General features: G+C 34.8%; 1 protein-coding gene across 1 annotated transcript; it reads right to left on the bottom strand.

Moving 5' to 3' along the window:
* Positions 1-12,468: 12,468 nt before the first annotated feature.
* Positions 12,469-15,118, bottom strand: LOC133777710 (myb family transcription factor PHL11). The gene is made up of 6 exons (XM_062217418.1): positions 14,586-15,118; positions 14,335-14,411; positions 14,155-14,218; positions 13,905-13,983; positions 13,264-13,333; positions 12,469-13,127 (listed from the first exon to the last, which is right to left on the bottom strand). Exons 1-6 carry the CDS (start codon positions 14,710-14,712, stop codon positions 12,717-12,719), a joined length of 828 nt encoding a protein of 275 aa, XP_062073402.1. The 5' UTR covers positions 14,713-15,118; the 3' UTR covers positions 12,469-12,716.
* Positions 15,119-15,607: the final 489 nt, after the last annotated feature.

Here is a 15,607-nt window from a genome sequence, read left to right as displayed (position 1 = left end):
AATCAAGCTGAATATTTGGGAATTGAAGGGAATAATCTGGAGGATTAGCTCAGGAACTGATCAAGGATTGAAATAGAGCCAAGGTAAGCTTTGAATTTTCTTTTCTATGGTTGGGAATTTTGAGAAAATAGCTGAGTTTTTAATGGTTGTGGTTTTGGTATTCAAGGTTGGATTTGAGGCTGGAATCTTTGAAGTTAGGTCAGGGAACTCTTGGAGAAGTGATTTTGCAGCTGAGGTAAGCTTTAATCCAAGGTTTGATAGTTGAATTTTAGTATTTCCATGGCTGGTTTTGAGTTTTTAGGTTTGAAATTTCAGAAAGTGGAATTGGGATTTTGGTGAGTGCTAGGCTGAATTTTTGGTGGAATTGTGTTTTTTAAATCATTCTAATGATGTTGTTATTGATTGGTTTTGAGTTGGGAGCTTTGGGATGGCTTAAGGTGAGGTTTAGAGGTTGAAAATGGTGGGTTTTTCCGGGTTCGAAGGGTCGGGCCGCGGCATAGTTCTTGGTGAGCCGCGGCCCTTCGAAGCTGATGAATGCTGAGGAAGGAGGGCGGGCCGCAGCATGGTCCAAGCAATGTCGCGGCCCTTACCTGTTTTTGTGCCTTTGGAGGGCTCTTCTTGAGGCCATGTCGCAGCATGGATGGCCTATGCCGGGGCCCTTAAGGGATTTTGGAATTTTGAGATTTTAGGCTTGGGAATTTAACCTAGGGTGCTCGGGATTGAATCTTTTACCATATTTGGTGAAGTTCAATGTTCCGAGGACTAGAACTTTGCCTAGAAGCTCATTTAAGATTGTTAATGGTATCCTTCATCGTGGTTGTGACTAGGTGCTAAGCTAGGGCTCAGGGATCGGATCACGCTCACGGAGTATCGCCCGTATCTAATTCATCTAGAAGCCAAAGGTAAGAAAACTACGCCCGGTTGAATATTTGAACGGGACTAAGGGCTCCCTGATATATATGATTGAAAGAATGGTATTATGCCATGTAAATTGTAAACCAACGACCTAAGTGTGCCATGGTTAACTTGTGCAATTGGCACGGCTCGGACACTGGTATCCGAGGACAGCTTATTATGCCCTGAGCTAGGTTTAAGCGGGCCGGAGTAAGTGGATTAAACAGAGGGTGCGACCTAAGGTGTCGGCCCTAGTATTTGAGTTAATTGATTATTATATTTGGCTATGAATGTGATTGATGAGTTTGTTGTGTAATCTAAGCATAGATGGGGCTAGTTGTACCTTGAGGTATGCTTATATGCTATGGATTGAACATCTGAACATGCTTACTAGAATACTTGTTTGATAATATTGTATATGATGTGTATGTTGTTTTCTTGCTGGGCCTTGGCTCATGGGTGCTGCGTGGTGTAGGTAAAGGCAAGGGCAAGATTGATCAACCCTGACTGGAGAGCTCTGCAGGGTGAATGTACATGTCAGGCCGGTCAGCCACCACGGTTGAGGAGATTACAGGGACGAGAGAACCAGAACCTTGTATTTTGCCTTAGTATGGCTAATGTTTACCTTTAACTGTTGAATTTTGTAAACTGGCTTTTAAACTTTGTACTTCTGAGGATCCCTTCTGTAAATTGTTTATAACTTATAAAATGCATCTTTTGAGGCCAAAATGTCTTTTAGCCCTAGAACACTTTAACTAATGACACGTTTTGATTAAACGACTTGATTAGTAAGTCTCACACCTTTACAAATACACAGTGTAGCGGTCTTGGCTATCCAGGGCGTTACAATATCAATATTATAATAGGTTTTACAGCACTGCATCTCTACCTTGCCATGCTCTTTATCTGATCGATTTCCCTAATCTATCATTTTTCTTTCAAGAAATCCATTTCTTCAATTATACTTTATTTTTATCTTTTATTTACTAATCAAATATTTAGTTGTGTTTGTCTGTCTGTGGATATGACATAGCCCGATTACTACTGCGACCGCTTAGGAGTTTATTGGGCAATATCAATTTTTTGGCACCGTTGCCGGGGAGATAATTCTACAATTAAAGGTTTGCATAGTAAATTATTTTTTTTATATAAAAAAAGTAGTATATTTTTTTTTAATTTCTCTTTTAATTTTTTTCCTTAGTAATTTTTATTTTGATTTTCTTTTTTTTATTTATTCATTTTTCTAATTGTTTTATTTTATTTGTTTATTTTACTTTTAGGTTTAATTTTATTTTTAATTTTTTCATTTGTTTTTAATTTTTGTTTTTGGGCTCATTTTTAGTTATTTAGTTATTCTTTTTTTTGTTTTATTTTATTTATTTATTTTACTTTTACTTTTAGGTTTAGGTTTAGGATTTTATTTTTTAGATTTAGTTTTTTTTTTCAAAAAAAATAAAAATAAAAATAAAATTTTGTATCAAAACAAAGTATTGAGAACATTTGTGTAATTTTGGAAATCAAGAAAAACCAAACTTGTTCTGTCTTTAGGAATTTGGTTCTTCAATAAGGTCTGTATTAGCGTTACCCTGCAACCTTTTCTAAGAACCTCGGGGAGTTCTAGAAAAGCTCTTGGGCCTAAAGTGGCACCTTGGCAGCCTTCCTAATTGGCCTGGGAACATTTTTTGTGTATACTTATTACACTATTACACACTTGCGCTTATAATACTTACAAAAAATATATAAAAATAAAAAATAGCAAATGAATGAAGAAGATCACCGACGTTTTGAGTACTACTATCCAATATATCTCTCTTCACTTCAAAACAATCCAAAATCTAATGTAACTGAGGGTACTAGCAATTTTAGAGGTGTCCACCAACTTAGCGAAAAAGAGTACCTTAAATCTGAAGTAGAATTATTTACTAGAGAATTCGAAAACTTGAAAGCTACGTATGGTTGAGAAAGTAACGAGTTCATAAGGGTAGAGTATGATGAACCATATTTTGACTGTGAAAGAGTCGCCCATTTCGCTCAAGATTACTCAACTCTTAGAGAAAGGGAGGAAGCTTTTCAATACTATTCTTACTACAAGAACAATAATCTTAGCTGGAAAATCCCTGTTGCTTCAAGTTGGAAGTCTAAGTACAACTATGGTTCACCGATTGGTTGGGAATTGGCACCATCTAGTAGGAATGTTGAGCACGATTTTTCTTACCATGAACCTCCACATAATGTTTGGACTAATACTGATTCCTTAGAGGAAACATTATATACAATTATGGAGGAGCAAATAAACTTTATTGAACACATAAGAAACATTACTAAACACATGATGGAGGAACTTAGAGAAATTCGGACTCAATTTTCAGTATTGACCGACAAAGTTAATTCACATTATTTCAGTCAATTCCAATCAGATGAGGAAACAATGGCACCAATCTATAATCCTATTTCTTACAAATTTGATGAGGATGATGCCATTATTATTCGGAGTGAAAATATTTCTCATACTGAAATTCTTCCAACAACTCCGAATGAAAACAAGTGTTATCATACTGATGTGATCAACCTTATTGTGGAGGAAATTCACAAACTTTTCTCAAAGAATCAATCACACTATTTCCTCCACGATAATTAAAACGAACATTTTCTTTATCCTGAGAATGTTACTAATGCTTCCATTTTTGAGACACAGGATAAAAGAAAATTCATTTTTGATACTGGATAGTCAAGAATATTGAGTTGGTGAACCAACCTGAGGAGACTTTTCTCCGGTTTGCCAAGACTAATCAGGTTCTATCTTTCCTTGCTTTCCTTATTTCTAGTATGTTTAATATTTGTTTTTCCTTTTTTTTTTTTTTAATTATGATAGTTTGTCTTGTCCTTTATTTTTCTTTTTCTAAGAATCAATATGATATCATTTTGCATTAGCTCATTATCTACATGTTCACATTTCACGCTTTTCGTGTATATATTTTTAAACAATGAAGACATTGTCTGATTTTGATTGGGGGTGGTGAGCATATTCATGCATGTTCATTTTTGTCATATTAATATTTTCACAGCCAAATTTTTTAAAAATTACTTATTTATTCTTGCAAAATGTTACTTTTGAGTCAATTTTTGTTATCTGTATTACTAAGAGTTTCTCTAGAGTTACCTAATGCACATGCCAAACGTTGTGGTAAGATGGTTGTTAGCACATATTGGTTTAGAAATTTTCCATGTTTAAGAATTCATTCTTTTCTGTGAGAGGTGAGAGGTGAGACTTGAGAAAACAACTTAAAATTTTTTATTGATTCTTAGAAATGGTTATAATTATTTGGACAAGGTATTGTGGTATGAATGGATGATGTTTTAGGGATAATATTTTCTATAGAAAAATCTTATTAGAGAGCCTTATATTATGCTCTTCATAAAAAGAAAGAGACAAAAAAAAAATAGAAAAAGAAAAAGAAAAAGAAAAACACAAGAGCAATAGTTCTATCATTTTCAATTATGTTGTCTCTTGTGTCAAAAAAAAAGTTTATTAATTTCATGTTTTATTTTATGGCTCTTACAATAAAAGTAAATATTGTCTATTTAACTTAGAATTCCCGAAAAACTGGTTTTGTGGTACTCTTTATGGTGGTTGTACAAATAGCTTATTTCCTATCTATGTTTCAACAATTATTTAAGAGTTGGTCCTAAATATATACACATTTGATGAGTGCTTACTTCTTTTCCAACTACATGAGAGAAACCCTTAAACTTTAAATATTTTCAATTACATGAGAGGTTAATGGAGTCGAGACTTTTATTTGGCATAATTTCGAGGGCCTTATGTGCTATGGTTTGCGGAAAGAAGGTACAAGTTTGGTGCACACACTCACAACTCTAGATTTATTCGAAGTAGTGTTGATAACTCTTGTTGCCTTGTTACTAACATTTTGTGTTAATACTTAAGTTCTTTTATAATTTTTGACCTGAAATATATCATGTTGACATTTCTTATTTCGCTTAAATTGCTAGAGACTAGTAATAAGCTGGTTGGAGGTTGTGATTAGTGTTCAAAAGTATCATTTTATTAGTCTTTAAGTTTAAAATTAATCAAGTTTTAATTAATATTTTCATGGATTTATTGTCATATATTTTATATTTGAAAATATTAATTTTAATTTAATTTGCTTTTAATTTTCAGGAAATAAAATATATTTTGACACAAAGAAAAAGAAAGAAGAAAGAAATAATTAAAATAGACAAAATCATGAAGAAAATGGCATTTTTGACAAAATTAGGCCCAAAACGTCCCAGGCCCAAAGTCTTCAGCAACCAGCCGAGCCCAACTAAGCCAAGCCGAGCCAGAGCCGCCTGTCGCGCCTGCTACGATTTGACACTGCTGCCACCAGCCTGACGCGCCAGCCTGCCAAGCCAACCAACTGCTGCCACGCGTCCCACGCCGCCTGACGCGCTAGCTTGCCGAGCCAACCAGCTGATGCCACGGGTCCCACGTTGCTTGCAGCTGCTCCCACGCGCCCGACCACTCCGCCTGCCACCTCGCCAGCAGCCTGCCACGTTCTAATCGTGTCCCCCACTCCACCTGCAGCCTTTTCCAAAGCCAATCCGAGGCCCACACGTGTCCCACTTGTCCCATTTTGCATCAGATTTTGAAGCCACTTTCTCCTCTTTCTAATGCACGAAAATACCCACTTTGGAGCAAAAGTTTCTCTATAAATAGAGAACCAAAACTAGTGTAAAAACATCAGATTTTAGAGTGGAAAAAGACTTTTTGTTATTTTGTTTCTTTTCTTATTTCTAGTTTAATTTTGCTTGTTTTAGGTTACAAAAATGAGTTAATTATTTTAGAAATATCGGTGAGGTTAGAGTGTAGTTGTTGTACTTATCATTCTCAATAGTGATATTGATTCTTCTTATGCGTTATTTCCATATCTCATTAATTATTTTGTTTCTCATCTTCTAATTTCTTTTCTAAAAAAATTTAGCATCTTTTACATAAGTTCAGTCATGCTTTTCTTATGTAACTTAGATTGTTAATTTATTTTAGTATATTTGTTATATTATATGTCTTTTACTACATTCTACCAGTGGTATTTTGTTGCTCTTGGATATATAATATGATATGCTATGAAATTAGGAGATAGATTCAATTTAATCTAGATTATTTACTTTGTGCTTTTAACATATACATCTTCCAGTTGCAATTAATGGTGTAGAATTCCAACTGTGTTTTGAATTAATATTAATATTAGAATAGGTTTTACAGCACTGTATCTCTACCTTGCCATGCTCTTTATCTAATTGATTTCCCTAATCTATAATTTTTCTTTTTCTTCAATTCTACTATATTTTTATCTTTTATTTACTAATCAAATATTTAGTTGTGTTTGTCTCTCTGTGGATACGACATAGCCCGATTACTACTGCTACTGCTTAGGAGTTTATTGGGCGATATCAATGATATACATGAAATTTTTAATATATATTAAATACATTTATGATTTAATGAAATTGGGTTATTTTTGTAAATTTATCATTGATTCCAATGTCCATTCCAACAATAAACCAAACATCATAATCAATTTCGATTACCATTCTTATTCCATCCCATTACAATTATTATTTCATTCCACCGAACCAAACGACACCTAAGACTTTTGGTTTGTTGAACTTTTGGGAGGTGAACCCCAATGTGTTCACCATTCTCCTTTCTTAATTATGCATCTTTTAATTTTGATAAAAAAAAAGTTTATGTTTGGAGTCCTATAGATATCATTTAAGTCAATTGTTTCAGTATATAACACAATTCACAACGTATAAATAGTACATGATTCGTCTTAGGGATGAAATAAGAAAAGAAACAATTAATATGAAATTAGTAATTGAATATTCAAACCATTGCTATGGAAAATTGACTTGGAGTTTTCCAATAATGAGAGACTTATTTGGATTGACATTGAAGAATATATTACGTATATAATTTATATAACCACAAAGGAGTAACGAAATGTAAGCAACTAAGTTGGCCAAAAATAAAAATAATAATTAGCAGCATCTATAGAATAAAGGGTAATAATTTTCATCAAAATCTACTATCTTCCATAAGAAAGCATTTTGGGTTAAAATTCAAGTCTATTAGCACCAACAAAATCATACCCACCTTTGGGGTTTAACTCAAAATGTATGGTCTTGTTATTGGTATTGGTATCGGTATCTTTGAGCTTACATTCTTCAGAGACTTCTCTGTTACCCTCTTGGTAAATCTTGAAACTTGATTCATTTTCTTTTCTGTAAACCCCACCCATTTGATCAATTATGCTTGCCTTTTGCTCCACTTCACTCATCTTCTCCATGAAGTTTGATAGAGCCAAATTGAAGTTTGTTGATTGGGCTTTGGCCACCTTTATGTTTTCTTTTTTTTTTATCAAGAAGAAAATGAACTTCATTGAACAAAGCAACCAATACAACTGAAGGGGCAATTCACCCACAAACCATCCAACCAATACTGTACAAACAAATAAACGAACCAACTAAACACCCCAATTAATTACATTGAAGTTTTCCTATAAAATGTTGTTCCTGAATAGAAAGCTTCCTATTTTTAACTATGAAAAATCTGTACTACACTATATTAATAATATCCCTTGCTATACAATCAGTTGCCAAAGAACACCCATAAAAAATACACCTATTTCGATTCCTCAAAATATAGTAAATAACAGCAGCCAAAACCAAATTTATAATAGAAGAGACAATTCTAGGTCTACTTCTTGCAACCCAAACTATCCAGCTAGTGAACTCACCAGGCCAAGCTCTAAATCCCAACCAAGCAAAGATTAAATCAAGAATCTTCTTAGAAAGACAACACTCAAAGAAAAGGTGAGTGTGACTCTCATTTTGATCACCACACACTGGACATAACAGACAATCCATCTTATGTTAAACCGAAGCATGTTATCCCTTGTGAGAAGATGAGAATTAACCACCTGCCACAGAAGAACTCGATGCTTAGGTATAGAAAGATTACACCAAACTGCTTAATGATATCCCACCAGCTGTTGATTTAAGGAACTGTTGTAGATCTTCGAAGCCTTAAACCTCTCTGTTACACCAGCAGCTAGGACTTCAGCCAAGCTGAATTTTCCCCTCATATGGCACAGCTTCTTCCAATACCAACTGCAATCTAGTTTCAAATTGTAGTTCCAAAAATTAGAGCCTTTCAAATAGATTGAATTAACCCATTTGACCCAAAGGATATCATGCTTCTCAGATATGGCCCAAATGTATTTAGCTAAATTTGTTCTATTCCAACTCGCACCATCTCTGAATCTGAGACCACCATAGGCCTTAGGGAGGCAAACCTTCTGCCAAGAAGCAATATGAATCTTGCTTCTACTTCCAGATATTCCCCAAAGAATCTCACGGCAGAGTTTTTCCACTTCCTTAACAATACTATGAGGAAGCACAAAGATACTCATCTAGTAATTACGAAGCCCAAATAATACTGAGTGAATAAGTTACATTCCGCCAGCAAAAGAAAGATGCCTACTAGTCAAAGAATGAAGCCTCAATCTGATTTTTTGAATAATAATGTCACAATTTTCATGTTTCCACTTAGTTGGCCGCATAGGCACCCCAAGATACTTAAGCGGAAATGATCCTTCAGAGAGCTAAATCTCATGAGCTATAGTCCTTCTATCTGCTACATTAACTCCTCCAAAGAAAATGTGAGATTTACTAGCATTAATAGAAAGCCCTGTAGCAGGACTAAAATCCTCAAGAACCTCTTTGAAAACTCTAACAGCAGAAAGAGTTCCTTTACAGAATAAAATCAAATCATCAGCAAAGCATAGATTAAGAAGTTTAAGACTTTTACACATGGGGTAAAATCTGAAAGTGGAATTGTGAGCTGCTAGTTGAAGGCTTCGAGTAAGATACTCCATGATAAGCACAAACAAAAGAGGAGACATACGATCACCCTGACGCAGCCCTTTCTCGCCCTTGAAACTACCTTGAACTCTACCATTCATAAGCAAAGAGTAAGTTGTGTTTTTAAAGCAAACCATAATCCATCCTATAAACTTCATAGGAAAGCAAAAGGCCTTTAAAAGATCCTCAAGAAACCGCCACTCAACTGTATCATAGGCTTTGCTTAAGTCTATCTTAATAGCACATCTAGGCGATGTAGAGGTCCTCCCATAATTCTTGATGAGATCTTGGAATATCATAATGTTATGAGCAATGGATCTACCCTGAATAAATTCTCCTTGGTTCGGTTGAATGAGATCTGGAAGAACTAAGGCCATACGAGAACACAAAAGCTTAGAGATGCACTTGTATAATGTAGAACAACAAGCTATAGGTCTGTAGTCCATAGCCCGAGAAGGATTAGCAACTTTAGGGACCAAAGACAAAGTTGTATCATGGAGTTCAGAAGGAAATATCCCTGTTTCAAAACAATGACTAACTGCTGTACAAACTTCACCCCCAATATCCTGCCATAACGCCTTGAGAAAACCTGATCCAAAGCCATCAGGACCCGGGGAATTGGTGATGGGAATACTGAAAAGAGCATCTCGAATTTCCTTATGAGAGAAGGGTTTCAAAAGAATAAGTTGTTGATCAACCGAAAGCTTGGTACCCATCTCAATACAACGTAAAACGATCTTACCAATAGCTGAGCTCGGACTTCCCAAATAGCTTCTAAAATGATCCACAAAGTGAAAGACTACATCAGGAAAATTATCTATCAAGCTACCTTGTTCAGTGATATAGGTTGCAATTCCATTTTCAGCTTTGCGCTTTTTCAAACAAGCATGAAAATACGAAGTGTTCATATATCCCTTCCTTAACCATGTAATTTTACTTCTTTGGGCCAAGAAACTATGGTACATGTGCTCCTGAACAGTAAAATCTTCAGCAGCAGCCTTTACTAACTCTTGATACCCATAGTCTCGGGGATGAGATTGAACTTGAAGATGAGCATCCTTGTAAGCCTCCTTAGCCTTCTGATAATTCAGACCAATATCTCCAATATTGTCCCTGTTAAACCTCTTTAATTTGTGCTTCAGCCTCACAGTCTTCAAGTAGATAGCCCTCAAACCAGTCCCTTTAATAGGTTTCCTCCAGCTATTCAGAATCACCTCTTTGAAATCTTGATTATCTGTCCAAAAATTATAGAATCGAAATAATTTGATACTCACATTCTCCATGGTCATAGTAGAAATAACACGAACAATGGTCTGAAACAACTTCCCACCGAAACACAGCTGTAGAATTAGGAAAGATATCAAGCCACTCCTCATTTGTAAACACATGGTCTATCTTAGAGTAAATTCGAGCTGGACCTTCTTGATTATTCGTCCAAGTAAAATAAGATCCGGTACTCTTAAGAGTCTCAACTTGAATCCCAGCAAGCCACTGAATAGAGTCAGTCAACTCCATTGCAGAAACCGGTTTCCCTCCAGACCTATCCATACCAGTAAATATTGCATTAAAATCCCCTAATATAATCCAAGCTTTGACAGGGAGCGAAAGCCTAAGTAACCCTTGCTATAAACTCCTCCTTCCCTCCATCGTATTGAGCCCATAGACAAAAGTGGCACAAAAATCTTGCCTCTGACCAGCCAATTTAACCACACAATGAACATACTAATTAGTCTCCTCTATAATAGTAACCCTCACAAAAGTCTTCCTCCAAATAACCAAAATTCTACCTTCAGTAACAGAACTTGAATAGAAATCCCAGTTTGGAAGTTTATGCGCCATGAATTCCATGACTTTATTCCCCTTCATTTTAGTTTCTAATAAACCACCTACTCCTATTTTATTCCTACTACATATATCTATAACTGATGTATGCTTATTTGAACCATTCAATCCGCTCAAGTTCCAGCTCAAAATATTGTAATTATCCATAAGAAGCAGTAGAAGCAGATTTACCTCCTTTCTCACCATTCACTTGCTCTTGAAGCACCTCAAACGAATTCATCTGGTTCTGTCCCTGCCCAGTAGGAAAATTAGTAGAAAGAGAACTAATTACTTCAACCAGCCCTTGTTTGGACAGAGTAGCCACTTTCTTTGGAGTTTACTGTCTGATAGTCCCCTTCATCCACCTTATCTGCCCAGCTAGAAGAGTTCGACACCTGAGTGGCCATCTCAACGCCCCTAAGATCAACTTCCTGGTTTCCCCTAACTTCAGTCACTCGTTCCTCTTCAGCAGCAAGATTCATTCCCTCAGATCTATCTTCATTTGCACTGTTCGTTGCACCAGCCACAGAGCCTTCAACAATCATAGCTTCATCAACGGAACTAACTTGATCCTTCTCATCCTGAGTCAACAGATTGTCTTGCTCAACTACATGAGTCACGGGCTTCCGAGTCAATTTCTTCTTCTTCGCCATGGAAGAGAGCAAACCGAGTCACAACCCTAAAATAAAAATGGCCACCTTTATGTTACCATGCCCGTTCATGTCAAGTGAGGGGCTCTTTTGAGCTTTCTCTAGTATGGCATGTAAGTACTTCCTGGGGCTGCTATTCTCATCTATAGTTTCTTCTGAACCTATTGGTAAAAAAATATTACATTGGGAGGACTTGGGGTTTCATAAAATAAATAAATATATATATACATACTACTATTACAAAAAAAAAATTCTAATATACTATTATATATTTGGTAATCCTCCGTTCTATCCCCCTTCGTAATCCTACTTTCCAACCATTTTTGTCAATTTCGCCCATTCATATATAAATATATATATAATATTTAATTAGTAAAATATTATATATTATTTAATATATTAAAATTTATATTAAATAATATATAATATATATTTAATATATTTTATACTTAATTTATTTAATAATACACATACAATAATATAATATATTAAATATTAATATGTATAATATATATTTTATATGTAATATACATTAAATAATATATAATATTTAAAAATATATTATAAAGTATGATTAAATGTTTAATATTTGAATAATGATATGTTCATCAAAATGATACACCAAAATATTACACCAACTAACGTGTCACTCCTTTTCAAAATAATGGGTTTCACGTGAAATAAATTTGATTGGTTAAATTAGACTGTCATGTGAGTTGGTGTAATATTTTGGTGCACGTTAAATATTTCATAGTATATACGTTAAATATATAATATGTATTAAATACATTTATGATTTAATGAAATGATGTTATTTTTGTCAATTTATCATTATTTTCAATGTCCATTCCAACAACAAACCAAACATCATAATCAATTTTCATTACCATTCTTACTCCATCCCATTACCATTACAATTTCATTCCACCAAACCAAACACCACCTAAGACTTTTGGTTTGTTGAAGTTTTGGGAGATGAACCACGATGTGTTCACCATTCTCCTTTCTCAGTCATGCATCTTTTAATTTTGATAAAAAAAAGTTTATGTTTGGAGTCCTATAGATATCACTTTAAGTCGACAGTTTCATTATACAACACAATTCGCCACGTATAAACAATACATGATTCGTCTTTGAGATGAGCTAAGCAAAGTAACTATTAATATCAAATTAGTAATTGAATGTAACATTAATAATCAATTAGTATGGTCTAATGTGACCTATTCAAACAATTGCTAAGGAAAATGGACCTGGAGTTTTCCAATAACAAGAGAGTTATTTGGATTCACATTGAAAAATATATTACGTATATAATTTATCTAACCACAAGGAGTAACAAAATGTAAGCAACTAAGTTGGCCAAAAATAAAAATAATAATAAGCAACAACTATAGAATGGAGGGTAAAAATTTTCATTAAAATTTACTATCTTCCATCAAAAAGCATTTTGGGTTCAAATTCAAGTCCATTAGCACCTACAAAATCATACCCACTTTTGGTGTTTAAGTCAAAATGTATGGTATTGGTATTGGTATCTTTGAGCTTACTATCTTCAAAGTCTTCTTTGTTACCCTCTTCGTAAATCTTGAAACTTGATTCATTTTCTTTTCCATAAACCCCGCCCATTTGATCAAGTATGCTTGCCTTTTGCTCCACTTCACTCATGCTCTCCATGAAGTTTGATAGAGCCAAATTGTAGTCTGTTAATTGGGCTTTGGCCACCTCTATGTTACCAGGCCCGTTCATGTCAAGTGAGAGGCTCTTTTGAGCTTTCTCTAGTATGGCCTGTAAGTACTTTCCTTGGGCTTCTATTCTCATCTGTAGTTTCTTCTGAACCTATTGGTAAAAAGAGTAATAAAATGTAAGCAACTAAGTTGGACAAAAATAATATACCTATTACAAATTTTTTTGCTAGTTTTATATATTTGGTATATAAATTCTGCATGCCAAGTGATTAGTAATATTTATTTACCTCAAGCTGCTCTTCTAATCTTTTTTGTACTTCACTCTGATGCCTTAGTGCTTCTGTAGTTGGGATTTCACTGTTTTTATGAAAACAGCAATTAGTATCACAAAATTTCGAATATAATCAAGCAACAAGAAGAAGGGTAAAATTGTAAGATTGAGCTGCTGTAATGATCACAATTGAGATACATAAAGCTCTATTTCTTAAGATTCAAGAGTAATTGCTAAAACCTTTACTTAGAGCCTTATTGATATGTAGTCATGAAAAGCCCATGCATGTGTGGTCAAATTTAAATAATTCTAATAATTCATAGGAACGGGTTTGTTTACAAATTAGTAAGTGGTTTTTAATAAAGACTAGTGTATCTAAACTCTTCCCAAAGTAGTTTTTCTTGATAATGCTCGACATTATACTTTACTATGCAAAGAAAAATTTGCATTTCACATATTAATATCGTAAAAAGTATCTAATTATACTCATTTCATGTGAGAATATACTGAAACTATTGCCATGTTTTTAACTTTTTACATTACCATCAGTGAGAAATCCTGGGTAGCTATAAATCCTACTTCAGTGATAATTGAACTAGGCTTATTATCCAGAATGACACAGCAAAACTAAAAAATAGGAATGATCGTTGGGCCTACCATTGTTCTTTGTCACCTCTTGATGAAGTTGTGCTAGTAGTCACTGAGGAATGACTACCAAATTGTACATATGAACAGCCTAAAAGAAGCACAATTAAAGTTTCAATATCTAATTATTATAAGTAAATAATAGTAATAAATTGGTAAAACACTGGGTGGCAAAATCAATTAAAGTTACAACTTTTTGGCCTCTTCAAAAGAAAAGAAAAAACATATTATACTTTGTTATGATTAGAAAATGGTGACTCACCATTACTTTCCTTGCTGTGCACTACTGAATTCTGTCTCCGAGCCTGCTGCCCAAGTCTGTACTTCTGCAAATCGACAATTTCTTCACTTAAACAAAAATGAAATCATTTATCGCGTAATCAAAATATCTAGGTTCGTCCAGTTCCCGAACACAAAATAAAAATAAATAAAGGACATGTACCTGTAAATGGCTTTTTAAATGGTACAATGTCAAACCTTTTAATCCCATTAGCCTTAAGACAGCTTTGGGAGTTGCTTCTGAAATAAAACGCAAAATAACATTATATACAAGGGACAATTCAATTAGTCAAAGTATGAAGAAAAAAAACTAGAACAATATATAAAACAATTCAAATAAAATCTTCTAGTAAGTTATTCAATTCTTGGAGGAAAAAAAAATACAGAAACCAATGGTTAGTTATGGATACATACTTTCAGGGCCACCAAGTTTATTAACGGCGTCTACAAATCGATCATGGAGATCAGCCGTCCATCTCAGCCTCGGTTTTGGGTCTCTGGTCATCACAATCCCATTTTCGTACACAAAACTCCTCTCCATTATTCTCGCACCCAAAAAGACTTTCTAGGTAGCCAAACAGAGCAGAACAGAACACAGGCTGCTGTACTCTATAGTAGAGTCTAGCCAATGGAACAATCAGACCTTTTCTTAAGCAATGGAAGTGGGATTAGATTCTTCTCTGGACATGCATTCAGCTTTTCTTTTCAAAGGTTCCCCAAAACTAAAGGTCTAAAAGGAATAAGGACGTGTAATTCACACCGAACAACATTTGAGATTCCCTTTTAAGAAAAAACACAAAACCAGAAAACATGACACTTAGATGTGAAAAAAAGGCAAAATTGACGAAACATTAATGCTCTTTGTTGGGTTTTCCTGAGGGAAAATAATATAAACTAAACAATTATTTTTTTTAAAATGAAGTAAAATAAATCTCTACTTAAATTTGTTTAGTGATTTGACTTTATTTAGAGACATTATGTACATAGTTTATTTCTACGAACATGTAGAGGGAACCTCGGCGACGAATCTGAAGCAACATCATGGGGCCCACCCAATGGAGGAGAACTTCATAGGCTATTGCAAGTGTGTTAGTCAGTAATAGGGATAGACCGTTGGATTGTAGTACCTTGGAGTTTGGAAGGGAATCGGAGGGTTAGAAATGGAGAAGGGAATATTAGAGGTGACACGTAGAAGCCAGCATGGAATATTCGCCGGCAAACAAGGGGGGAAGAATATTCGTGGAGTCACGTGGCGGAGGAAGGTCATGTGGGTGGGGTCGGTGGTCCAGCGACAACAAATGGAGACGCGTTTCGGAGTCTCCGCAAGCGACGGGGGACTGGAGGTGACCGCAGAATATTCCAAGCAAAGCCTTACATGTAAGATAATTAGATATAGTAGTGGGGTCGTGGCCTATTGATGGCCTGTCTCTACTCAT

Source organism: Humulus lupulus, chromosome 5, assembly GCF_963169125.1.
Source record: "Humulus lupulus chromosome 5, drHumLupu1.1, whole genome shotgun sequence".
NCBI classification, from domain to species: Eukaryota; Viridiplantae; Streptophyta; class Magnoliopsida; order Rosales; family Cannabaceae; genus Humulus; species Humulus lupulus.
The sequence above is the reverse complement of the archived record's forward strand: the minus strand, read 5'-3'. Positions and strand labels throughout refer to the sequence as shown.